The sequence below is a fragment of the Choloepus didactylus genome, chromosome 15, assembly GCF_015220235.1.
Source record: "Choloepus didactylus isolate mChoDid1 chromosome 15, mChoDid1.pri, whole genome shotgun sequence".
Taxonomy (NCBI): Eukaryota; Metazoa; Chordata; class Mammalia; order Pilosa; family Megalonychidae; genus Choloepus; species Choloepus didactylus.
This window is the reverse complement of record NC_051321.1, coordinates 64,640,153-64,668,127: the sequence shown is the minus strand read 5'-3', so window position 1 is coordinate 64,668,127 and position 27,975 is coordinate 64,640,153. Positions and strand designations below refer to the sequence as shown.

Here is a 27,975-nt window from a genome sequence, read left to right as displayed (position 1 = left end):
CACATTACATACATATTCACATATATATCTTGGGTTTTTAATGACATAAATGGATGAAATCATACCTGTCTATCTGAGGTAGAAAGTTTAGGTTTTTTTTTAATTGCTGTAGTGGTTGTTTTATTTTTTCATTCATAGCCCATTTGGAAACATTCTGGTGTTAGTCCATAGAAGCAAATGTGCCTAAATGGTTAAATCTCAGAAGTGCTAATGTGTGATTGTAGTTTTCTTCTTGATATTTTTCTGTATTTTGCTAATGTCCATATTTCTTTTTTTAATTAAGCATTCTGGGTAGACTGGTAAGGTGGATTAGTCTGTCTTAGGCATGTTTTATTTCCCTTCTGGCATCCCCACCCCATGTGCCCACTGCCAAATGTAGCCATGGGTGGGTCAGGCCTTCCATGTCAAGGTCCACTGAATCCTGCCTCCCTGATCCAGTGTCCAGTGGTCTGGAAAACTGCCTATCCTGTTGGCCAGGAAACACATGAAAAATGTTCAACTTCACTCATAATCAAATAAATCAGAACATCCAAAGGCTGATAATGACAAGTGCTATTGAAGGTGCAAAGAGATAAACACTCTCATACTCTCTTGGTGGGGACGTAAATTGTTGCAAGTTTTCTGGAAAACAATTGGTCAATGTAAAGGAAAAGCCTTTAACTTTTTCATGTTCTTTGACCAGCAATTCCAATTCTAGAAATTTGGCCAGAGGAGATAATCAGAGGTTGGGAAAGAATTTAGCTATAAAAAGATTCAGTGGATCCAGAGTTATAAGTTTGAAACAAAAACCAATGGATCCAGTAATAGGTTATTTATTAAAGGTAAATTTAAAATAGCTATAGGCTGGAATAAACTTCATAGTCAATAAAAATCATCTTGCAGAAGACTCTTAACAACATGAGAAAATTTATATGCTTCTGTGAGAAAAGGTAAGCTATAAAACATTACATGCAATATACATCTATCATGTTTTATCTCAAAAGGGATTATGTAACATATATGTAAAGATGTAAATAATAGAATGATAATAATAATAGCTACAAGTTATTGTGACTTAAACAATGTGTCAGGCACTGTTCTAAGCACTTTATATGTAGTATGTCATTCAATCCCCACCATTCTTTGAGGTGGGTACTATTATTATTCCCATTTTGTAGATTAGGAAACTGAGGCACAAGGAAATTAGATAACTTGCCCAAAGCCTCCTGGCAGAACTGGGATTTAAAACTGTGCAATCAGATTCTTGTCTCCTGCTGCTGTCATTGCAATTATGATTAATAAGTCCTAATCTTGATAATTCATGATAATAGATATTAGATGGGTAATGAAATGAAAGCAAATCATAACCTTCAAACCTCATTTTAGTTTGGGCTGAAATTTCTGTTTTCTCTGTCAAAATCTCTAATCGAACTGCTAGTGGTAACAAAATTACCAGGTTTGAATTAAATCCTTCTTCTTTCAATTGTGAAATTCTTAATAAATAATGATAAGAGCCAAAAGGCGGAGGAGGTGTATAATGGATGATTTATAAACTGGGCAGTCTTCCCTGAATAATGAACTCTGACTAAGCTTCTTTCAAAAAATTCAGATATGTGAGCATGTCTTTTAGGGATTCTTAGAAGAAACCTATCTGATCATTTGGGACATTTAAATACATTGAGCTCACAGATGTCTTGGATCATTTAAATGCAGAAGCAAGTTAAATTGTCATCACACACCACTATTTGAATAAAGCTTTTATTGACTGCTTTCTGAATTTCGTTTTTGAGGATGTTGTCTCTTAAGAGTAAAACAACAAAATAGAAATATAAGGATAAAAATTAAAAGTTGGATTGCTCATGGCTGTTTTGTGGAGGACTGATGCCTGGGCTCATCCATCATACTATTGGACTCCTTATTTTAAACGTTGATTTTTGTTTTAGGTTGAACAAATCTTGGCAGAATTTAAGATCAGAGCCCTGGAATGTCACCCTGACAAGCATCCTGGAAACTCCAAAGCTGGCAAGTACTTAATAATGGCTGTTTTTCAAGAAAATGAATAGCATTTGGAACCAAAAAGCCATGGAATATAACTTATTTTTTTCCATATATTTTCTCAAACTTTTTTCTTTCATGCAGTGTCAAAGGATGCTTTTGCACTACGGGATGGTGGGAGTTAGAGGGGGTCTGTGGAATATATGTAGGGTCTTTTCTAATAGTAGTGATTTAACATCCATTTTTCTTTCTGCTATAATGCTCCATGGTTTAAAATTTGTCCAGTTCATGCTTTTTTCACCATCTATTGAATGTGTCTGTAACCAGGTGGTTGTTTGCTGAGAACCTGACTGGGCTTTCTTCATTTGGGGGAGGGGGGCTAAACATTTCCATATATAATATAGGATAATATATTCATACCTTTGTTTCCTTTATCAGTATTTTAATATGCTTCTGTCTATCCCATCTTGAAGAAGCTGTAAACAAAGCAGTAATTTTCCCTCAACCTGGCTCTTTCTGGTTCCTCCCCGTCAGTGCCAAACTTCTTGAAACATCCACAATTGATGTCTGCTTCCTTTCTCACCAGTTTTCAATTTATCCCAGTCTGACTTCCTCTTCCACCTTTCTCAGAAAAGGCACCTGTAAAAGTCACCAAGGACTTCCTTGCTGCCAAAACCTATGGTTACTTTTTAGTTCTTCTCTTCCCTGAGCTTGCATCAGAATTTGGCGCTGTTGACAATGCCCTCCTTCTTATAAAACTCTTTTCTTTTTGTACCAGAATTACACACATTCGGTTTCTCTCCGGCCTCTTGAGCTGCTTTTTCTCAGTCTCCTTAGCACCTCTTCTCTTAACTGCAGGGCTGCCTTACAATCCCTCCTAAAAGTGTCAGCTTACTCCCCACTTTCTCATGGGTGTCTTGTCTGAGCCCAGTCCCATAGCTTCAATCACCAGCCCTTTAGTAATGGCTCCCAAATCTATCCTTAACCAATCTTGCTCCTCATCTTCAGGTCTATAGTCTCGAATGCTTCTTGGACATTTCCATTTGGAGACATTTCAAAGTCATTTTGTGAAAAACTGGACTCATTATTCTCCTCTCATCCCTCAAAATCTTACACCCTTTCCTGTATTTCCCCATTTCAGTGAATGGCACCACCAGCTGTTCAGTTGCTCAAGCATAAACCTTGTGTCCTTCCTCTCCTCAGCCCCTACACCTGGATGATTACCAAATGCTGTTGATTTATCTTCCAAATCTCCCTCCAGTGTGTCCTCCTCCCTCCAGCCGCACTCCACTACTGTAGTCAAGCCACCTTCAGTTCATGCCTAGACGCCTTCTGCAAGCAATCCTTTAACTGGTTCACACTGCAGATAGTGATGTTTTTATTTATGAAGAAAAAAAAATACTGAATATATATAAAAAGCTATAAAGAATACTACAACAGACACCTATATACATACTACCCAGCTTAAAACTTTAGCAGTACAGTTGAAGTCTCTTGTATGTTCTTAACCTGTTTTATCCTCACAAGTATGTAGTTATCTTAAGTGTAAAGATTTCCATTCCCCTGTATTTCTTCATATGCTTATTATATGCATATAGTATACGTATGTGTATAGCATGTGTATATATATAATTTTTCCATAATGAAAATATTAGGCTTAGGTCCTATCAATAGCTCCACATTGCAAAAATGATAAAATCCCAAATCCTCTTTATTTAACAAAAATCTTCCTTGTCTTAAATCTCTTTATTAAGTTTCTCTAGAAATCAGTGATTCCTTTGGTTTACTAAAACCCATCATTTTTCAATATACGAAATCATCTTTTGTTAGAAATTTTACTATTACTTTTGTTCATTTTATTTTTCCCCTTTTTAATGTCATAACTTATTTATAGTAAACTGCACAAATCATTAGTGTAAACATGATAAATTTGTGCATATGTATAACCAGTTTAACCACTGCCTAGATCAAGATATAGAACATTTTCATTATCCCTTTTGTGTCGTGTTTCAGTCATCACCCCCCCCCCCCTTTTTTTTTGGTTGCTACTAGGGTTTATAGGGCTGTGCCTTAGTACAGGTGCTTGGGCTTACCCATTGTGCTCTTGATGTACAAAGCCCAGACATTCAGCCAATCTTCTTGATTAGTGACACCAGGAAGTTGACAGTCAGGTGGACGTTGTACAGGAAATAATCATCTGTTATCTTCATGTGGCTGACAGTCACAACCAGACACAGCACCTTCTTCATTTTGAACTTAATAGTAGACCTCACCCCATTGACTTGCCACCATGTTCTTATTGTAGGTCATCAGGAAGAGAACTGGCCTGAGCCCAGTACTAGTGGGATCTGCATGATAAGAGACTCAAAGGCCAAAAAGGCATCATATTTCTTGGCCAGTTTCTCGACCAGCTTCTTATTCTTGTTGAGTTTCTTTAAAGCCTTGATGTCCACATGGATGACATCCACAGCCTGGCCTCCTCACAGTGCTGCTGGACCCCAGGACACGCGTGGAGAACTTGGGTTTGGGAGTGGACTGAAGCCTGATGATGCCTGAGAAACATTTTTGTCCTTCTGAGGGTCACAGTTCTTCAAGCTGATTTGTAGCTTCACCTTTTCCAAAAACTTCTGGCGTGTTAGTGTGCCAGACTTCCTGCACCGCCTTGTGGAGGGTGTTGCAAGAGACTTTGCTTCTCCTGGGCCCTAGCGCCGCAGTAACGGAAAAAGAAATACCCCCTCCTTTTCTTAAAATCTATCACCGTAAATTAGTTTTGCCTGGTTTTGAATTTCATCTAGATCGATTCCTCCAGTATGTATTCCTTGGTGTGTGGCTTCTTTAGTTGACATTATGTCTGTGATGTTCATCCACATTGTATGTGGAACCATAGTTTCTTCTTTGTCATTGCTGGTTGGGTCTAAGCCCTTTTGTGGTCTGCCCCCCTTTTCTCTCCATTCTCCTTTTATCTCCACCACCAGACCCTGAAGTCCATGTTTCAGCCATTCAGAACTACTTTGCTTCCCTAACGCGCCCCATTCTCTCTACCCTCCATACCTCATGCTTCCTCTGACTGCAACATGCGGAGGTTTGCATACCTCCCTGCCCCGCATCAGGTCTCAGAGCGCCATGCGCGGGGGCAGCATGCTGCGGATCACACTGTCTCCTTGTTGTCTGTTTGCTTGTTACTCATACTGAAGGCTCAGGCTCCCTGCTTGTCTTGTTCACAGTGGTATACCTCCAGTGCCTGCTGCAGAGGACACCTGCTCCATAAATAATTTCTTGATGAGTGTGTGAATGCATGTGTGAACATTTTTTTGGAGACATTTAGTTACCTCTCTGAATTGGGAGTTAATATTTAGATTTGTGCTGTCCTAGCACAAAAGTATAAAAATTTGATAAACATTTAAAATAACTGCTATCCCAGGTTATTCTTTAACTGGGTTCTTTTTTAGTGAAGTGTGACTTTGAGTTGTTTCTTTGTCCCTGACAAACAAGTTCTAGTTGGGATGTGTGATGAATCACTGTGCAATCATTGCCATTTCTAGTTGCCATAGCAACGGGGTTTTTCATCTACTGGCTACCTGGATGGTGTAAATATTGTTTAAAATGAAAAGGTACACAGAGATCAATATCTTCTCTTGTCAGGCTTGCTGTTGATAGATGATTCTACCTTTGGGTAGAAATTGTTATTTCCAACCCTATTTAAGCACTTTTTTTCTTTACTCAATATGGATTAATATGACTTTCTGAAAATTGAAGTGGTTCATCACATCTTAGCTGGAGAAGGATTAAGGTAACTGATAAAAATATTTTAAAAAATAAAACATTCCCCCAGATACTGAATTTTTGCTTGATAAAATCCAGAATATACTGGACAGATTTTGAAACATACTTCATTAAGGTGAAAGGATAGCCTGTAGAGCAACTGCACGTAGGAGAAATTAAACTTGTATATATACCCTTTTTGTCTACTAAATGTAGTGTCAGCCATTGCTATTGAAATGACTGATTTGTTAGCTAGATAGAGCAGAAGATAATATCCAGCACAGGTTTATCTGTCTGGGTTGTTCCCAGCTCCCACTTTGAGCTAGCTGACCTTGGATTATCTCTCCAAGCCTCAGCATTTTCATAGGTAAAACAGGTAGACTAGTAGTCTATTTACTTCATAGCACTGCTGTGAAGATTAAACACCATGCCTTGCACGTGGGGAATGCTCAATGAGTGTTGGCAAAGATGATTCAGCAGGCTTTTCTTGCTCTTATGTAGCAGGGCAAGAAAAAGTTTAATAAAATTATATAGTTTTTTTTTTTTTTTTTGGGGAAGTAACCATTAAATCTTTCTCTTTTGTTTTCTGAAAGAAAAAAAAAATCTAAATCTAAGGCATTTGAAAAATCCCTTCCCTTCTCCATGTGTGAGTGATGTAGGCAGTATTCGCTGTGCTATGGAAATTGTATCACTGATCACAAAAGCTCCTACCAGGTGCTCATGCCATTCCCAACCTCTGTGGGACAGTAATGGTTTGAGCCACCACTCTATTAACTCCTCTTTGACATGAAGAAAGAAAGTTTCAGACTAAATTAAGAAGCTGTGAAGTATTTTTGTTATTGATGTGTAGGCTTCCAAGATATTTAGATATTTGAAGAAGAGGAGCTCTTTCCCCCTTTCTAACATATCTTTATCAATGTCTCAATGTTTTCCTATCTTAAAAATTTTTTATTGCTTTTTTCTGATTAGAATAAAGTATAGTAATATATAATGTTCTAAAGTAAAAGTCTGCTCAAATCTCTCCTTGCCAGAGAACTGCTATTAACAGTTGTGTTTTCAGATTTTTTCAAAGCATGTTCTGAGGTCATATTATTATTATATTTCGAGTAGTTGTAAATTACATACGTTTTACATGTGGCTATTTTGATGAAAATTCTATTGTGAAATATTAATATAAAAGAACCTCTGTATTTCAAAGTAGACCTAAGAGTTAAATCAGAATGCCTCTCAAAGGTTCCAGCATCATTTGCTTGTCTTGCTTATAAAATGAGATCTCTATTCCCAGATAGCTTATAAAATGAGATCTCTATTCCCAGAACTGGTAAATGTTTGTCTTGTGTGATTCATTTGATTATCTGATACATTAAAGGACAAATATAAACCCAAACCCATTTTTATTAAATGTGGTGAAGAGTACAGAACAAGACAAAAGGCCACGTAACAAGAAAGATAAGGTCTCTTTTGCTTTCTGCTTCTCAGCTGTTGTTAGGGATTGACTTCAGAGTAATTCCAGGAGGGCTTCTTTCATTCTGGAAACTCAAAAGGGAGGCTAATAGTAATATGCAAAGAGAAGGTGACTCACAGATAAAAATGTAAATCTTTGCAACTCCTGCACTAGTGTAACTGGCAAAGTACATCCTTGGTGATAATTTAATGAGCTTTTTATTCCTGTTGGAAAAAGTGACGTCTCATTCATACAACAGGACATTTACAATGTCGTAGCAATAGGAGGAATGACTCACAGCTACTGTGGCAAGACGCTTTTTATATTTGTTCGTGTGTTTCCCTGTAGCTTTCCAGAACCCACCTTTAGGCTCTCCCCTTTAGCCTATTAATTGCTATAACCTCGAGGGGTGATATTAAAATAGCCAATGGCCTGTAAGGTACCTGTGCTATCCCACTTCTGGAGCAGGGACCTGGGGGTGCCCTGCTGTGGCCCCTGGTTGCTGGGGGTGTACTTGATCTGATGGTGTTGGGGGCGGAGGAAAGGAACAGTAGCTCTTTACTATCTGGGGTACAGAAGTAGTACAGGTTTTCACAATTGGTGAAAATGTGGAGGCACTGTAGGCACTAACTGCACATCAGTGATTCCTTCTGTTCCAGAGGATCTTGGCTACTTCCTGTGAGGTATTTTTTTTTTAAATTAAATTCAGTTTTATTGAAATATATTCATATACCATACAGTCATCCATGGTGTACAATCCACTGTTCACAGTACCATCATACAGTTATGCATTCATCACCCCAATTTATTTTTTGAACATTTTCTTTACATCAGAAAGAATCAGAATAAGAATAAAAAATAAAAGTAAAAAAGAACACTCAAGTCACCGCCCCATCCTACCCTATTTTTCATTCAGTTTTTGTCCCCATTCTTCTACTCATCCATCCATACACTAGATAAAGGGAGTGTGATCCACAAGGCTTTCACAATCACACTGTCACCTCTTGTAAGCTACATTGTTATATAATCGTCTTCAAGAATCCAGACTACTGGTTTGGAGTTTGATAGTTTCAGGTATTTACTTCTAGCTATTCCAATACATTAAAACCTAAGAGGTGTTATCTATATAGTGCATAAGAATGTCCATCAGAGTGACCTCTCGACTCCATTTGGAATCTCTCAGCCACTGAAACTTCATTTTGTTTCATTTCACATCCCCCTTTTGGTCAAGAAGATATTTTCAATCCCACGATGCCAGGTCCAGATTCATCCCCAGAAGTCATATCCTGCGTTGTCAGGGAGATTTACACCCCTGAGACAGGTCCCACGTAGTGGGGAGGGCAATGAGTTCACCCTATGAGGTGTTTTTAAGCACTATTAAGGTAATTCTAATTGCATTTCCCATTAAAATGTTCCTAATGCATGAAATATTTTGAGGATATATTTCATGTCTTTGGTGCTTGGAGCTCAGGAAATATCACGATATGAATATCTCTAAGTTCACACTCAAAATAGGAAGCTTTCATTGATTCATTAATTCAACAAATATTTTCTGAGCACCTACTACACTGCTCCTCCAGTGCAAGGGATAAAGGGAGAACAAAAGAGATAGTGTTAGCCCTCATGGGGTGGGGTTTACATTCTGGTAAACAAATAATTATATAATGTCAGAAGGTAAGTAGTATTGAAAAAAATAAAGTAGGGCAAGGGGGACAGAGGCGTGGGGCTGATGGAGGTTAGCTGTTTTATGTAGCACGGTCAGAGAAGTGCTCATGAAGAAGGCAGTATCTGAGCAGCATCTGAAAGAAGTGAGCCATGTGGGTCTGTGGGGTAGAAGTGTTCTCTGCAGAGAGAACAGCAAGTGCTAAGGCCCCAGGGCTGGACTGTGCCTGGTGTACTTAAGAACAGGGAAGCCAGTATGGCTAGAGCAAAGGGAGGTCTGGGAAAGTAGAAGGAAATGAGATCAGAGAAGAAAGTGAGGAGGTGGAGGTCGGGCAGAGCACGTCGAACCTACTAGCCATGGTGAGAACTTCGGACTTGATTTTGAGAGAAATGCAAGGTCATTGGAAGCTTTCACTGGAAAAGCAATGTTACATGACTTCCATTTTTTTTTTAAATGTGACATTCAGACTTAAATACTTTGAATGCTTTTTGGAAAATACACTGAAGCAGAGGCAGGGAGATCAGTTAAGAGGCTACTGTAACAATCCAGCCAAGAGAGGATGGTGGCTTGGACAACGATGGTGGCTCTGGAGGTTGTGACAAGTTGTCAGATCTTGGGTATATTTTGAAGATAGAGCCAAGAGGATGTGCAAATGGATTGGGGGTGAGATGTGAGAGAAAGAAGCAAGTATATAGAAAATGAATGACTTATTTCCTGACTCCCCAAGCAGAACCAGTTTTGCCTCTATGTTTTAATTTATGACACTGTATTGAAATGATTTGTTGATGTGGCTGCCTCCTTACTGAACTCCGAGCTCCTCAAGGGCACCACCTGTATCTTACTGATGAATGAAGTTAGAGGAGAAAGTGGGGATTAGAGGGCAACATGCAGTGTAGGAAAATGGGAGGGGCAGATGGCTAACGATTAGTGGTTGCCAGGAGTTAGGGAGAGTAAGGGAATGGGGGTTGACTGCCTTATAGGCATGGGTTTCTTTTGGGCGTAATGAAATGTTTTGAAATTTGAGAATGGTGATGGTGGGCACTGGCTGGGCACCCACAGCCTTGGGTTTGAATCCTGGCTCCATCACTTGAAGATTTGGGACTCTGATCAAGTTACATTAACTTCCCTCAGCCTTAGATTCTGCAAAGTGGGGATAATAACATCTACCTCATACATTTGTGGTTAAAAAAAAAAAAGGTGATCTATGCCAGGCCCAGCACACCTAGCACTGAGCCTGCCATAGAGTTGGTGCTTAAAATGATAACTGTTGTCATGACAATGCTTTCCATTTATATTTCTGTCTTTGGCCCTTTCACAGATTGTCTTTTGTGTGCTTATAGGTACAGTTTTTTAATAATCTTATTTTAAAAATTATCATACAATAAAATTGACTTCTTTTTTGTTCAGTTGTATGAATTTTAATATATGTATAGATTCATATAGCCATCATCATAATCAGGATACGAAACTGTTCCATCACCTCTAGGCATATTTTTTTTTTATGAAAATATCAGCGGAGAGGCGGGGCAAGGTGGTGGACTGGTGAGCTGTATGTTTTAGTTACTCCTCCAGGAAAGTAGGTAGAAAGCCAGGAACTGCGTGGACTGGACACCACAGAGCAATCTGACTTTGGGCATACTTCATACAGCACTCATGAAAACGTGGAACTGCTGAGATCAGCGAAATCTGTAAGTTTTTGCGGCCAGGGGATCCGCACCCCTCCCTGCCAGGCTCAGTCCCGTGGGAGGAGGGACTGTCAGCTCTGGGAAGGAGAAGGGAGAACTGCAGTGGCAGCCCTTATCGGAAACTCATTCTGCTGATCCAAACTCCAACCATAGATAGACTGAGACCAGAAACCAGAGAATCTGAGAGCAGCCAGCCCAGCAGAGAGGAGACAGGCATAGAAAAAACAACACGAAAAACTCCAAAATAAAAGCGGAGGATTTTTGGAGTTCTGGTGAACATAGAAAGGGGAAGGGCAGAGCTCAAGCCCTCAGGCTCATATGCAAATCCCAAAGAAAAGCTGATCCCTCTGCCGTGTGGACCTTTCCTTAATGGCCCTAACCGCTTTGTCTCTTAGCATTTCAATAACCCAGTAGATCTCTGAGGAGGGCCCTTTTTTTTTTTTTTTTTAATCCTTTTTTCTTTTTCTAAAACAATTACTCTAAGAAGCCCAATACAGAAAGCTTCAAAGACTTGCAATTTGGGCAGGTCAAGACAAGAGCAGAACTAAGAGAGCTCTGAGACAAAAGGCAATAATCCAGTGGCTGAGAAAATTCACTAAACACCACAACTTCCCAAGAAAAGGGGGGTGTCCGCTCACAGCCATCATCCTGGTGGACAGGAAACACTCCTGCCCATCGCCAGCCCCATAGCCCAGAGCTGCCCCACACAACTCAGTGTGACGGAAGTGCTTCAAATAACAGGCACACACCACAAAACTGGGCGTGGACATTAGCCTTCCCTGCAACCTCAGCTGATTGTCCCAGAGTTGGGAAGGTGGAGCAGTGTGAATTAACAAAGCCCCATTCAGCCATCATTTGAGCAGACTGGGAGCCTCCCTACACAGCCCAGCAGCCCAGAACTGCCCTGGGGGGACGGCACTCACCTGTGACATAGCACAGTCATCCCTCAACCGAGGACCCGGGGTGCACGGCCTGGAAGAGGGGCCCACTTGCAAGTCTCAGGAGCCATACGCCAATACCAAGGACTTGTGGGTCAGTGGCAGAGACAAACTGTGGCAGTACTGAACTGAAGGATTAGACTATTGCAGCAGCTTTAAAACTCCAGGAACACCAGGGAGATTTGATTGTTAGAGCCACCCCCCCCGCCCGACTGCCCAGAAACACGCCCTATATACAGGGCGGGCAACACCAACTACACACGCAAGCTTGGTACACCAATTGGACCCCACAAGGCTCACTCCCCCACTCACCACAAAGGCTAAGCAGGGGAGAACTGGCTTGTGGAGAACAGGTGGCTCGTGGACGCCACCTGCTGGTTAGTTAGAGGAAGTGTACTCCATGAAGCTGTAGATCTGATAAATTAGAGATAAGGACTTCAATTGGTCTACAAATCCTAAAAGAACCCTATCAAGTTCAGCAAATGCCAAGAGGCCAAAAAAAAAAAAACAGAAAATTATAAAGCATATGCAAAAACCAGACGATATGGATAACCCAAGCCCAAGCACCCAAATCAAAAGATCAGAAGAGACACAGCACCTAGAGCAGCTACTCAAAGAACTAAAGATGAACAATGAGACCATAGTACGGGATACAAAGGATATCAAGAAGACCCTGGAAGAGCATAAAGAAGACATTGCAAGACTAAATAAAAAAATAGATGATCTTATGGAAATTAAAGAAACTGTTGACCAAATTAAAAAGATTCTGGACACTCATAGTACAAGACTAGAGGAAGTTGAACAATGAATCAGTGACCTGGAAGATGACAGAATGGAAAATGAAAGCATAAAAGAAAGAATGGGGAAAAAAATTGAAAAAATCGAAACGGACCTCAGGGATATGATAGATAATCTAAAACGTCCGAATATAAGACTCATTGGTGTTCCAGAAGGGGAAGAAAAGGGTAAAGGTCTAGGAAGAGTATTCAAAGAACTTGTTGGGGAAAACTTCCCAAATCTTCTAAACAACATAAATACACAAATCATAAATGCTCAGCGAACTCCAAATAGAATAAATCCAAATAAACCCACTCCAAGACATATTCTGATCACACTGTCAAACACGGAAGAGAAGGAGCAAGTTCTGAAAGCAGCAAGAGAAAAGCAATTCACCACATACAAAGGAAATAGCATAAGACTAAGTAGTGACTACTCAGCAGCCACCATGGAGGCGAGAAGGCAGTGGCACGATATATTTAAAATTCTGAGTGAGAAAAATTTCCAACCAAGAATACTTTATCCAGCAAAGCTCTCCTTCAAATTTGAGGGAGAGCTTAAATTTTTCACAGACAAACAAATGCTGAGAGAATTTGCTAACAAGAGACCTGCCCTACTGGAGATACTAAAGGGAGCCCTACAGACAGAGAAACAAAGACAGGACAGAGAGACTTAGAGAAAGGTTCAGTACTAAAGAGATTCGGTATGGGTACAATAAAGGATATTAATAGAGAGAGGGGAAAAATATGACAAACATAAACCAAAGGATAAGATGGCTGATTCAAGAAATGCCTTCACAGTTATAACATTGAATGTAAATGGATTAAACTCCCCAATTAAAAGATATGGATTCGCAGAATGGATCAAAAAAAAATGAACCATCAATATGTTGCATACAAGAGACTCATCTTAGACACAGGGACACAAAGAAACTGAAAGTGAAAGGATGGAAAAAAATATTTCATGCAAGCTACAGCCAAAAGAAAGCAGGTGTAGCAATATTAATCTCAGATAAAATAGACTTCAAATGCAGGGATGTTTTGAGAGACAAAGAAGGCCACTACATACTAATAAAAGGGACAATTCAGCAAGAAGAAATAACAATCGTAAATGTCTATGCACCCAATCAAGGTGCCACAAAATACATGAGAGAAACACTGGCAAAACTAAAGGAAGCAATTGATGTTTCCACAATAATTGTGGGAGACTTCAACACATCACTCTCTCCTATAGATAGATCAACCAGACAGAAGACCAATAAGGAAATTGAAAACCTAAACAATCTGATAAATGAATTAGATTTAACAGACATATACAGGACATTACATCCCAAATCACCAGGATACAGATACTTTTCTAGTGCTCACAGAACTTTCTCCAGAATAGATCATATGCTGGGACATAAAGCAAGCCTCAATAAATTTAAAAAGATTGAAATTATTCAAAGCACATTCTCTGACCACAATGGAATACAATTAGAAGTCAATAACCATCAGAGACTTAGAAAATTCACAAATACCTGGAGGTTAAACAACACACTCCTAAACAATCAGTGGGTTAAAGAAGAAATAGCAAGAGAAATTGCTAAATATATAGAGACGAATGAAAATGAGAACACAACATACCAAAACCTATGGGATGCAGCAAAAGCAGTGCTGAGGGGGAAATTTATAGCACTAAACGCATATATTAAAAAGGAAGAAAGAGCCAAAATCAAAGAACTAATGGATCAACTGAAGAAGCTAGAAAGTGAACAGCAAACCAATCCTAAACCAAGTACAAGAAAAGAAATAACAAGGATTAAAGCAGAAATAAATGACATAGAGAACAAAAAAACAATAGAGAGGATAAATATCACCAAAAGTTGGTTCTTTGAGAAGATCAACAAGATTGACAAGCCCCTAGCTAGACTGACAAAATCAAAAAGAGAGAAGACCCATATAAACAAAATAATGAATGAAAAAGGTGACATAACTGCAGATCCTGAAGAAATTAAAAAATTATAAGAGGATACTATGAACAACTGTATGGCAACAAACTGGATAATGTAGAGGAAATGGACAATTTCCTGGAAACATATGAACAACCTAGACTGACCAGAGAAGAAATAGAAGACCTCAACCAACCCATCACGAGCAAAGAGATCCAATCAGTCATCAAAAATCTTCCCACAAATAAATGCCCAGGGCCAGATGGCTTCACAGGGGAATTCTACCAAACTCTCCAGAAAGAACTGACATCAATCTTACTCAAACTCTTTCAAAACATTGAAGAAAATGGAACACTACCTAACTCATTTTATGAAGCTAACATCAATCTAATACCAAAACCAGGCAAAGATGCTACAAAAAAGGAAAACTACCGGCCAATCTCCCTAATGAATATAGATGCAAAAATCCTCAACAAAATACTTGCAAATCGAATCCAAAGACACATTAAAAAAATCATACACCATGACCAAGTGGGGTTCATTCCAGGCATGCAAGGATGGTTCAACATAAGAAAATCAATCAACGTATTACAACACATTAAAAATCCGAAAGGGAAAAATCAAATGATCATCTCAATAGATGCTGAAAAAGCATTTGACAAAATCCAACATCTGTTTTTGATAAAAACACTTCAAAAGGTAGGAATTGAAGGAAACTTCCTCAATATGATAAAGAGCATATATGAAAAACCCACAGCCAGCATAGTACTCAATGGTGAGAGACTGAAAGCCTTCCCTCTAAGATGAGGAACAAGACAAGGATGCCCGCTGTCACCACTGTTATTCAACATTGTGCTGGAAGTGCTAGCCAGGGCAATCCGGCAAGACAAAGAAATAAAAGGCATCCAAATTGGAAAAGAAGTAAAACTGTCATTGTTTGCAGATGATATGATCTTATATCTAGAAAACCCTGAGAAATCGACGATACAGCTACTAGAGCTAATAAACAAATTTAGCAAAGTAGCAGGATACAAGATTAATGCACATAAGTCAGTAATGTTTCTATATGCTAGAAATGAACAAACTGAAGAGACACTCAAGAAAAAGATACCATTTTCAATAGCAACTAAAAAAATCAAGTACCTAGGAATCAACTTAACCAAAGATTTAAAAGACCTATACAAAGAAAACTATATAACTCTACTAAAAGAAATAGAAGGGGACCTTAAAAGATGGAAAAATATTCCATGTTCATGGATAGGAAGGCTAAATGTCATTAAGAGGTCAATTCTACCCAAACTCATCTACAGATTCAATGCAATCCCAATCAAAATTCCAACAACCTACTTTGCAGACTTGGAAAAGCTAGTTATCAAATTTATTTGGAAAGGGAAGATGCCTCGAATTGCTAAAGACACTCTAAAAAAGAAAAACGAAGTGGGAGGACTTACACTGCCTGACTTTGAAGCTTATTATAAAGCCACAGTTGTCAAAACAGCATGGTACTGGGACAGAGATAGACATATAGATCAATGGAATCGAATTGAGAATTCAGAGATAGACCCTCAGATCTATGGCCGACTGATCTTTGATAAGGCCCCCAAAGTCACTGAACTGAGTCATAATGGTCTTTTCAACAAATGGGGCTGGGAGAGTTGGATATCCATATCCAAAAGAATGAAAGAGGACCCCTATCTCACACCGTACACAAAAATTAACTCAAAATGGATGAAAGATCTCAATATAAAAGAAAGTACCATAAAACTCCTAGAAGATAATGTAGGAAAACATCTTCAAGACCTTGTATTAGGCGGCCACTTCCTAGACTTTACACCCAAAGCACAAGCAACAAAAGAAAAAATAGATAAATGGGAACTCCTCAAGCTTAGAAGTTTCTGCACCTCAAAGGAATTTCTCAAAAAGGTAAAGAGGCAGCCAACTCAATGGGAAAAAATTTTTGGAAACCATGTATCTGACAAAAGACTGATATCTTGCATATATAAAGAAATCCTACAACTGAATGACAATAGTACAGACAGCCCAATTATAAAATGGGCAAAAGATATGAAAAGACAGTTCTCTGAAGAGGAAATACAAATGGCCAAGAAACACATGAAAAAATGTTCAGCTTCACTAGCTATTAGAGAGATGCAAATTAAGACCACAATGAGATACCATCTCACACCGATTAGAATAGCTGCCATTAAACAAACAGGAAACTACAAATGCTGGAGGGGATGTGGAGAAATTGGAACTCTCATTCATTGTTGGTGGGACTGTATAAGTGGTCCAGCCACTCTGGAAGTCAGTCTGGCAGTTCCTTAGAAAACTAGATATAGAGTTACCATTCGATCCAGCGATTGCACTTCTCGGTATATACCCGGAAGATCGGAAAGCAGTGACACAAACAGATATCTGCACGCCAATGTTCATAGCAGCATTATTCACAATTGCCAAGAGATGGAAACAACCCAAATGTCCTTCAACAGATGAGTGGATAAAGAAAATGTGGCATATATACACGATGGAATACTACACGGCAGTAACAAGGAACGATGTTGTGAAACATATGACAACATGGATGAACCTTGAAGACATAATGCTGAGCGAAATAAGCCAGGCACAAAAAGAGAAATATTATATGCTACCACTAATGTGAACTTTGAAAAATGTAAAACAAATGGTTTACAATGTAGAATGTAGGGGAACTAGCAATAGAGAGCAATTAAGGAAGGGGGAACAATAATCCAAGAAGAACAGATAAGCTATTTAACGTTCTGGGGATGCCCAGGAATGACTATGGTCTGTTTATTTCTGAGGGATATAGTAGGAACAAGTTCACAGAAATGTTGCTGTATTAGGTAACTTTCTTGGAGTAAAGTAGGAACAGGTTGGAAGTTAAGCAGTTATCTTAGGTTAGTTGTCTTTTTCTTACTCCCTTGTTATGGTCTCTTTGAAATGTTCTTTTATTGCATTTTTTTTTTTTTTTAATTTGTTTTCATACAGTTGATTTAAAAAAGAAAAACAAGGAAAAAAATATGTAGTGCCCCCTTGAGGAGCCTGTGGAGAATGCAGGGGTATTGGCCTACGCCACCTCGATGGTTGCTAACATGACCACAGACATAGGGGACTGGTGGTTTGATGGGTTGAGCCCTCTACCATAGGTTTTACCCTTGGGAAGACAGTTGCTGCAAAGGAGAGGCTAGTCTCCCTATAATTGTGCCTAAGAGCCTCCTCCCGAATGCCTCTTTGTTGCTCAGATGTGGCCCTCTCTCTCTAGCTAAGCCAACTTGAAAGGTAAAATCACTGCCCTCCCCACTACGTGGGATCAGACACCCAGGGGAGTGAATCTCCCTGGCAACATGGAATATGACTCCTGGAGAGGAATGTAGACCTGGCATCGTGGGATGGAGAACATCTTCTTGACCAAAAGGGGGATGTGAAAGGAAATGAAATAAGCTTCAGTGGCAGAGAGATTCCAAAAGGAGCCGAGAGGTCACTCTGGTGGGCACTCTTACACACACTTTAGACAACCGTTTTTAGGTTCTAATGAATTGGGGTAGCTGGTGGTGGATACCTGAAACTATCAAACTACAACCCAGAACCCATGAATCTTGAAGATAATTGTTTAAAAATGTAGCTTATGAGGGGTGACAATGGGATTGGGAAAGCCATAAGGACCACACTCCACTTTGTCTAGTTTATGGATGGATGAGTAGAAAAATAGGAGAAGGAAACAAACAGACAAAGGTACCTAGTGTTCTTTTTTACTTCAATTGCTCTTTTTCACTTTAATTATTATTCTTGTTATTTTTGTGTGTGTGCTAATGAAGGTGTCAGGGATTGATTTAGGTGATGAATGTACAACTATGTAATGGTACTGTGAATGATCGAATGTACGATTTGTTTTGTATGACTGCGTGGTATGTGAATATATCTCAATAAAATGAAGATAAAAAAATAAAGTACTTCTAAGTGAGAAGAAGGCCTAAAAATAAAAAATAAAAAAATATCAGCTTTATTAAGATATAATTCACATATCATAAAATTCACCCTTTTAAGGTGTACAATTTGATGATTTTTATGACAGCATTGTGCAGCCATCACCACTCTCTAATTTCAAAACATTTCATCACCCTAAAAGGAAACCCCATGCCTATTAAGCAGTCACTCCCCATTCCCCCACTCTCTCTAACCCCTGGCAACCGCTAATCATTAGCAACCACTCCCCACCTTATCTTGTCCACTAATTTTCTTTCTGTCTCCGTAGATTTGCCTGTTCTGGACATTTCATATAAATGGAATCATACAATATTTGGCTTTTGGTAGCTGGTTTCTTTCATATAGCATAATGCTTTCAAGGTTCATCCATATTGTAGCATGCATCAGTACTTCATTCCTTTTTATGGAAAATAATATTCCATTGTATATAAAATAATATTCCATTGTATATATGTACCACATTTTGTTTATCCATTCTTTGATTGATAAACATTTGAGTTGTTTCTACTTTTTAGCTACTATGAATAATGCTGCTATGAACACCCATTTACAAGTTTTTGTGTGGAAATATATTTTCATTTTTCCTGGGTATATATCTAGGTTTAGAGTTGCTGGGTCAAATGGTAACTCTGTGCTTAACATTTTGAGGAACTGCCAAACTATTTTTCAAAATGGCTGCACCATTTTTCAATTCCACCACCAATGTTCAGAACGTTTCAATTTCTCTACATCTTCACCAACACTTGTTATTGTCTATCTTTTTATTTTAGCCATCCTAGTGAGTATGGTGTAGTATCTCATTATGGGTTTGATTTGCATTTCCCTGATAGTTAATGATGTTGAGCATCTTGTCATGTGCTTCTTGTATATATTCTTTGGAGAAATGTCTATTCTGATCTTTTGCTCATTTCTAATTGCCTTTTTGTCTGCTTATTATTGAGTTGTAAGAGCTCCTTATAAATTCTAAATATAAATACCTTAGCTCTTTGGAGAGATGGCTGTCCTTCTCTCCTGCTAAACAGATCATGTCTGTTATTCATGCCAGTATCATCAGCAGTGGGCACGGGTACATAACCGGAGCTCAGTAAAGGGAGTGGATAAGTTATGTGCCCGGTTCTTTATATACATGATCTTGCTTATCCTTAGGATTCATTTTACCAATGAGAAAACTTCCTGAGGTAAACCGGCCCAAGGTCACATAGCTAATAAGTGGCAGAGTCATGATTCCACGGATATCAGTTTGACTGTTTTAGGGTTTAAAATAACCTTTCCAGGAGAGAAGTGCTCATCTTATGATTTGTTTTCCAGTGGAGACTTTTCAGAAACTGCAGAAGGCAAAGGAGATTCTGATGAATGAAGAGCGTCGAGCCCACTATGACCAGTGGAGAAGGAGCCAGATATCGATGCCATTCCAGCAGTGGGAAGCTTTGAGTGACTCAGTGAAAATGGTGGGTTTCTCCCTACTGTGATTAGACTTGTGCAGTAGCTTTAAGGAGTCAATAGGCAAAAGGAAGGAGAAAACCAAGAAGCCAGTAGAGTCTGGATATAACTCAGGGGAAATTCACTGTCATAGAAGCAATGAGTACATGCCAGAGGAGCCTGTGACCACAGTTTTCAATTCTTTGGCTTTTTGTTTCCGTGTACAATGTTCCCATTATCATCTACTGCCTTATGTGTTTTGATAAATATGTTTCTCAAGTTGCTCATATGCTGCTGAATTTTGAACTATTGCAAGTTCGTCACCGCCATATTTTTCCATTCAGATCAGCTTGTTCTTTTTTCAAGGCATTTAGGTTCCATAAGAAACAGGATCTGATTCATCAAAGAAAGCTGTAAATTATTTGTAAACTATTCCTATTATAAATTCTGGTGAAAGAATTGTTGGATGGATGCAAAGAGACTATTTTTTAACTATTGTGTTAACTTTCTTCATGTCATTTAAAGAAAACTGATTATTTACTGCTATATAATATTTTGTTTATACATTGACCTTTATATAATATATAGAAAATGTAATTTTAGAGGTTTCTGCATTCTTAGGCATGATTTATTACTGAGACACTTTCCATAGGAACACTTTTCTGTGACATGAGATTTCAAATACATAAATTACACTACAGATAAGTTTTCACGGACATTTGTAGAATTATTCTATAAAGTGATTCGCATCTCAAATTATAGCCCTTCATGATTACATTTAAATTTGCTTTTTAATAGTTTTTAAGAAGACTTGAGCAAATAGTTTTTAACTGATAAAAGGCCTAGTAATAGTGAGTCTTTGAAGAAATGGGGAAAAGCAATGCAAAACTCCAAAAGTATATGATTAAAATCGCTCTATTTAAAATGTAAACTCTTAAGGGCGATGCAAAATGAGACGAAATAGTTTCAGTGGCTGAGAGATTTCAAATGGAGTCGAGAGGTCACTCTGGTGGACATTCTTATGCACTATACAGATAACACCTCTTAGGTTTTAATGTATTGGAATAGCTAGAAGTAAATATCTGAAACTACCAAACTCCAACCCAGGACTCCTGAAGACAATTATATAATAATGTAGATTACAAGGGGTGACAGTGTGATTGTGAAGACCTTGTGGATCACACCCCCTTTATCTAGTGTATGGATGAGTAGAAAAATGGGGATAAAAACTAAGGGACAAATGGGGTGGGATGGGGGGATGATTTGGGTGTTCTTTTTTCACTTTTATTTTTTATTCTTGTTCTGATTCTTTCTGATGTAAGGAAAATGTTCAGAGATAGATGGTGGTGATGAACGCATAACTATGTTATCATACTGTGGACAGTGGATTGTATACCATGGATGATTGTGCGGTGTGCGAATGTATTTCAATAAAACTGAATTTAATTAAAAAAAATGTAAACTCTTTTCTTCAAAGTCTGTATTCAGGTGGATTTGTTTAAGGTAGGATAATTATTTTTTGTGGGACTAACCACAAAACAAACTAAAAACAAAGTACAAAACAAACTAAAGAGAATCATTCTAAAAATAGTGATTTTACTTTACATACTTCTTCTCCATTCGTGGTACATCCAACATTCCTTGTTGACAATGACTACCACCTCTGCATAACCATATTTGCATTTTCCTAAGTGTGACACACTATAACTGCAACTGATCTATTGACTCTTGCTCTTCTAATGACGTTTTTTAAAAAATTCAGTTTTATTGCGATATATTCACATACCATACAGTCATCCATGGTGTACAATCAACTGTTCACAGTACCATCATATAGTTGTGCCTTCAAACCCCAATCCATTTTTTAACATTTTCTTTACACCAGAAATAAAAAAAATAAGAATACAAAAGTAAAAAAGAACTCCCAAATCATACTCCCCCATCCCACCCTATTTTTCATTTAGTTTTTGTCCCCATTTTTCTACTCATCCATCCATACACTAGGTAAAGGAAATGTGATCCACAAGGTTTTCACAATCACACCATCACCCCTGGTAAGCTACATAGTTACACAATTGTCTTCAAGAGTCAAGGCCACTGGTTGGAGTTCAATAGTTTCAGGTATTTACTTCTAGCTATTCCAATTCACTGAAACCTAAAAAATGTTATCTATATAGTGTGTAAGAATGTCCATCAGAGTGATATCTCGACTCCATTTGAAATCTCTCAGCCACTGAAAATTTATTTTGTTTCATTCCGCTTCCCGTTTTTGGTCAAGAAGATGTTCTCAATCCCACGATGCTGGGTCCAGATTCATCCCCGGAGTCATATCCTGCATTGCCAGGGAGATTTACACCCCTGGGAGTCAGATCCCACATAAGGGGGGAGGCAGTGATCTATTGATCGTTGCTCTTCTAATAACTTTTTAAAAAAATTAATTTTTTTCTAATGCCTTTTTGATTTACAGTTCATTTTTCTTGATAATCTGCTCAACTCTGTCATTTAATTTTTAACCACTAATATCAAATTAGCTGTGAATTTTTCAAAAACTCTTCTCCATATCCCTACTCTAATTTATAATACCAGCATCTTTCCATTAAATGCTAATTTCATGTTGCCAAACGCATCATTTCTGCTTTGAATTTAGCATAACTATGAACTGTTTGAGCTCTTAACAATTACATTCTAGACCTTACTGGATGCATTATTTATCTGGTCAGCAAAGTTGAAACAGTATGCTGGGCTAGCATTTGGTTTTGGAGTAATTTTGATTAGTGATACAAAAATGATGAGGTGCATGTCTTTCTGCATCCAATCAGTAGTGATTTTTTTCTCACACGGTTTTATCTGGGCTAAACCTTGTTGTTTTAACTTGCTTCTGTTTCTCTCTCTCAATGACTTTGAATCCTCTATGCCACGTTATACCTGGTTTGCACCTCATTTCATAGACATTCTGTGGCCTGCCTCACAGTCCTTTACATTCTATTCCTCACAGTCTTCTGCATGTGAAAGCCTCACTCTTACTATAATATTTTAATTGTTATTTTCTCTCTGTATGTAGTTCAACTGTCCTTTTGCTATCACTGCTCTAGAGAATAAAATTATCATACTTAGTATTGCCCATCATCTAATAGATTATAGTCTATCCTTACTTTGTAGATAAACATTTCAACATGTGCCATTTAGACAATAAAATGATTACAATATTAGAATTTGAAATTTGGGTGACATCTATCTAAAACACACTTACCTGCATGTTTACTTGCCCCACGCATTTATAGATTGTTAAATCTGATAAAATCCCTACTCTTCACACCATTAACCCTGGGTTTCCACTTTTTATTTCAGTAGTAGAATCCCTCTGGAAGGACAGACATTGGCTAGCAGGCAGGATAAATCCTACAATGCACTTTTGCAGCTTGACACACAGGATCACATTGCAGGGAATCTTTGGGAGAGTTGCTCAAATGAACCAGAGCCTTCAGGCATGACACATTTCTCTTATCCATGAGAGATGGAATCATAACTGGTATATTTTCCCCCACACCAAGTCTGTCACTTCACCAGCTGTTTGTTTATTTTGGAAGACAGTAGCACTCTTCTTTTGACAGTGATGCAATTTTTAAATGTCACAACCTCTGAACTTATTAGATAAGCTTTGAACTTCAGCAAATCACTATTTTGTTTTGTCTTTTTTGCTTTTCTAACTTCGGCAGCACAGGAAAACAATATTCCAGTTATCAGAAGAATTAACTATTCTGGGTTTTAAACTTCCCCATGTATGTGGCTTATGGTTTTTCCCTGGGGTTTTGGATAACAGCAATAGCGTGTCACTGTTCAGCAGAGCTTCAGAACTTTAGAAGTTTCTCCTGATAGTTTAATTTGTAAAAATATTTTAAAAATTCATCCAGGTCAATGAATATGTTGGAAATTTAAATTTAGATACCTGGTATTGGTTTTAAAAAAAGGGATATGGGGTAAGGATTTCAGTAAGCTTTGCCTTTGGATCCTGGGATAAGGGAAACAGAGATCTTTCTAGCGCAAAGAATCTTAGGGAAATTCATTGTTGTCATGCTAAAAGTTTTACCTCAAAGAATTCAGGGTTTGAATGGCTCTCCCTCTATCTCCAAAATATATGGCAGAACGGCTTTAGCGCAGCTGTGGGAAAATGGTTACAGCAAAGCCACAGCCAAAATAAATGTTGAAAAAATTCTTATATGCAATTAAAACTGTCCCATGCCACATCAATTGCTATACAGTTTGTAAAAACTTAGTAGAAACACATTTTTGGTAAACCAATCCAATCATGTGATATATTGATTGTTTCTGGGAGGGCTTGTTGGGACTGCAGTCACCCCATGTGTAACTACTTGTATACTGATTGTTTCTGAGTTCCCAGGCTGGGCCAGGTGCCCTGGAGGCAAGTCCAATTGGCCACAGACCACCAGGGAGGTTCCTGCGATGCCTGTCTGGTCAGTTTCCCCAGCCAGATGGGAAACAGTGTGTAATTCAATATTTACTGGGCCCGTTCAAAAGGCAATCAGTCCTACTTGGATGTTACCCAAAAACAGGTCAGAAATCACCCAGGCAAGTAAAACATTCACTCATGGTGATCTAGGATGATAAAAATAACTAGTCAACTTTGTGTCATTATTCAGCTCTCTGGGCCCTGAATTCTTGAATTTTCAAAGTCCTGACACTGAGAAGCTCCCCACATACATATTTTTGCAATCATAACCATATCTGATTTTTTAAATCTAAATTTCCTAATAGTTCATATATGTACTTGTCAGAAAACTTGAAAAACACCAAAAAATATAACTAAGAAAATAAAAAGTAACATTATACAATGTAGATTACAAGGGGTGACAGTGTGATTGTGAAAACCTTGTGGCTCGCACTCCCTTTATCCAGTGTATGAAGGGATGAGTAGATAAATGGGGACAAAAACTAAATGAAAAATAGGGTGGGATGGGGGGATGATTTGGGGCATATGATGAGAAGTCTCTCTCTTACCTTTGTTTCTCTTTCCCTGATTCTTTCTGGTATAAGGAAAATGTTCAAAAAATGAATGCACAACTATATGATGGTACCGTGAACAGTTGATTCTATACCATGGATGATTGTATGGTATGTGAATATATCTCAATAAAACTGAATTTAAAATAAAAAAAATTACAATGTTACAAAAAAAAAAGTAACGTTATAATCCTGCCATGCCAAGGTAACCACAGTTAACATTTTCGTGCACTTCCTTCTAATTTTTCCCCTCTTTATTTGGTGGTATGTGAGCTGATTACATTGACTGGTGGTGGTGACTGTTCTATAGGAGTGGTTCGTGGATCTTGAGGGTGAGTGGGTTAGTCAGCCTGTGGATTGGTTGTATTTGTGGAAGAGGATGCAGGATGATGCTTCTTTGTTATTGGGGAGAGATAGGATGAATGTGGGAATAAGTGACTTTTCTGATTGGAGTAGGGCAGAGGGCTTGAATATATCCATGGTTTTACAGTGTGTACAAGGTTGTGTTGCCCTCTTGACTGTCTCTATATCTATATCTATGTCTTTATATCTATATCATCTCTGTATCTAAATTGCATTTATATGCATGCACAGGTATAGTTATAGTCTTTATTTGGATATATCTAACTACCTTTTAATATAGTTGAGATCATGCTATTTGTGACCATTTTGGTCATTATTCATTAAAATCATACCATTAGAGAAGGGGCAAGATGGCGGCATAGAGAGGAGTGGAAGCTAAGCAGTCCCCCTGGAACAACTACAAAAAAACAGAAACAACTAGTAAATAATCCAGAATAACTGTGGGGAGACAAATGAGACCATCCACTCATCATACACCAACCTGAATTGGGAGGAATGCCCAAGAACACAGCATAAAATCTGTAAGTAAAACCTGCAGATCCAAGTCGCGAGACCCCCTCCCCCATAGCCGGAGCTGCAAAGCCTTGTGGTGCCAGAGAGAAGCTCTCTCCCAGCAAGCAAATATAACTCAGCTGAGCTCCAACTGGGGTTTTAAGTAGCGAGTGTGAACTGCTCACTACAGGTACGAATCCCCAAAAAACAGATAGAGGCTTTGGGTGACAACTGACCTTGGAGAGCTGGAGGGTCATCTTGGACTGGGTCTGAAGGGGACTGTCTGTTTCTTTTTTGGCTCAGTGGAGAAAGCCCCAGTCATTTTCAGTTTCCAGGGCTGTGACTTGGGGAAGGGTGGAGACAGCACAAGCAGAGAGAGAGACCATTGAAATGCTAATGACCTCCACCTGGGGGCTCTGTCTTCTCTAGGAGGAAAGGGGTGGGGCCCTTTCCATTCAGAACCAGACCCCAGAGCCTGGGGGAACACGGCCATACCTCCTCACACCAGTCAAGAATTATAGGCTAACAGGCATCACCTGCTGGGCAGAAAAGCACAGTCACCTGAGGCATCAAAGGGTGGAGCAATTTTCTAAGACACACCCTCAGGGAAACCAGATACTGAGTATTTCTTCCCTCTGGGACCTGAGCCTATTCTGGTCTGGGAAAACCTGATTTGGATAACCAACGAAACCATGCCTAGACAACAGAAAATTACAACCTACACTAAGAAAAACAAAGTTATGGCCCAGTCAAAGGAACAAACGTACACTTCAACTGAGGTACAGGAATTTAAACAACTAATGCTAAATCAATTCAAAAAGTTTAGAGAAGATATTGCAAAAGAGATAGAGGCTGTAAAGGAATTACTGGGCATATATACAGCAGAAATCAAAAGTTCAAGAAAACAACTAGTAGAATCTATGAAAATGAAAGGCACAACACAAGAGATGAAAGACACAATGGAAACATACAACAGCAGATCTCAACAGGCAGAAGAAAATACTCAGAAACTGGAGAATAAGGCAACTGAAAGCCTACATGCAAAGGAGCAGATGGAGAAAAGAATGAAAAAATATGAGCAATGTCTCCGGGAAATGAAGGATGAAACAAAGTACAATAATGTAAGTATCACTGGTGTCCCAGAAGGAGAAGAGAAGGGAAAAGGGGCAGAAGCAATAATAGTGGAAATAATTCATGAAAATTTCCCATGTCTTATGAAAGACATAAAATTACAGATCCAAGAAGCGCAGCATACTCCAAACAGAAGAGATCTGAATAGGCCTACGCCAAGACACTTAATAATCAGATTATCAAATGTCAAAGACAAAGAGAGAATCCTGAAAGCAGCAAGAAAAAAGCGATCCACTACATACAAAGGAAGCTTAATAAGACTATGTGCGGATCTCTCAGCGGAAACCATGGAGGCAAGAAGGAAGTGGTGTGATATATTTAAGATACTGAAAGAGAAAAACCGCCAACCAAGAATCCTATATCCAGCAAAGCTGTCCTTCAAATATGAGGGAGAGCTCAAAATATTTTCTGACAGACAATGCGAGACTTTGTGAACAAGACACCTGCCCTACAGGAAATACTAAAGGGAGCACTTCAGGGTGATAGAAGACAGGAGTGCGTGGTTTGGAACACAATTTGGGGAGATGGTAGCACAACAATGTAAGTACACTGAACAAAGATAACTGTGAATATGGTTGAGAGAGGAAGGTGGGGAGCATGTGAGACACCACAAGAAAGGAGGAAAGATAAAGACTGGGACTGTGTAACTTGGTGAAATCTAGAGTATTCAACAATTGTGACAAAATGTACAAATATGTTCTTTTACGAGGGAGAACAAGCAAATGTCAGCCTTACAAGATGTTAAAAATGGGGAGGCATTGGGGGAGGGATGCAATCAGCATAAACCAGAGACTGTAAGTAATAGAATCATTGTATTATGCTTCCTTTAATGTAACAAAGGTGATATACCAAGGTAAATGCAGATAAGAGGGGGGGATAGGGGAGGCATGTTAGACACTTGACATTGGTGGTATTGTCTGATTCTTTATTCTACTTTGATTTAAGGTTATTTTTCCTTTTGCTGCTTCCTAGCTGTCATTTTTTTTCCTCTTTCTTTTGCCTCTCTACCTTCTTTGATTCTCCCTCCTGCCTTGTGGAAGAAATGTAGATGCCCTTATATAGATAGTGGTGAAGGTGGTGAACACATAAATGTATGACCATGCAGAGAACCATCGATTATTTACTTGGGATGGAATGTATGGTGAGTGAACAAAACCATATTAAAAAAAAAATGGGTTGATGACAAAACCTCGAGGGCAATATACTGAGTGAAATAAGCCAGACACCTAAGGACAATTATTGCAGGGTCTCACTGATAGGAACTAATTATAATATGTAAACTCATAGACATGAAATATAAGGTACCAAGATATAGGACGAGGCTTAAGAATGGGGAGTGGTTGCTTAGTATGAGCAGAATATTCAATTAGGATGAA

General features: G+C 38.7%; 1 protein-coding gene across 1 annotated transcript in view; it reads left to right on the top strand.

Moving 5' to 3' along the window:
* The window catches only part of DNAJC12 (DnaJ heat shock protein family (Hsp40) member C12), a 45,013-nt gene that overhangs the window by 6,182 nt on the left and 10,856 nt on the right, over nt 1-27,975 (top strand). The window contains exons 2-3 of the mRNA XM_037805150.1: nt 1,923-2,001; nt 19,484-19,623. Coding sequence (XP_037661078.1) covers nt 1,923-2,001; nt 19,484-19,623 — 219 coding nt within the window. The remainder of the gene's footprint in view (nt 1-1,922; nt 2,002-19,483; nt 19,624-27,975) is intronic.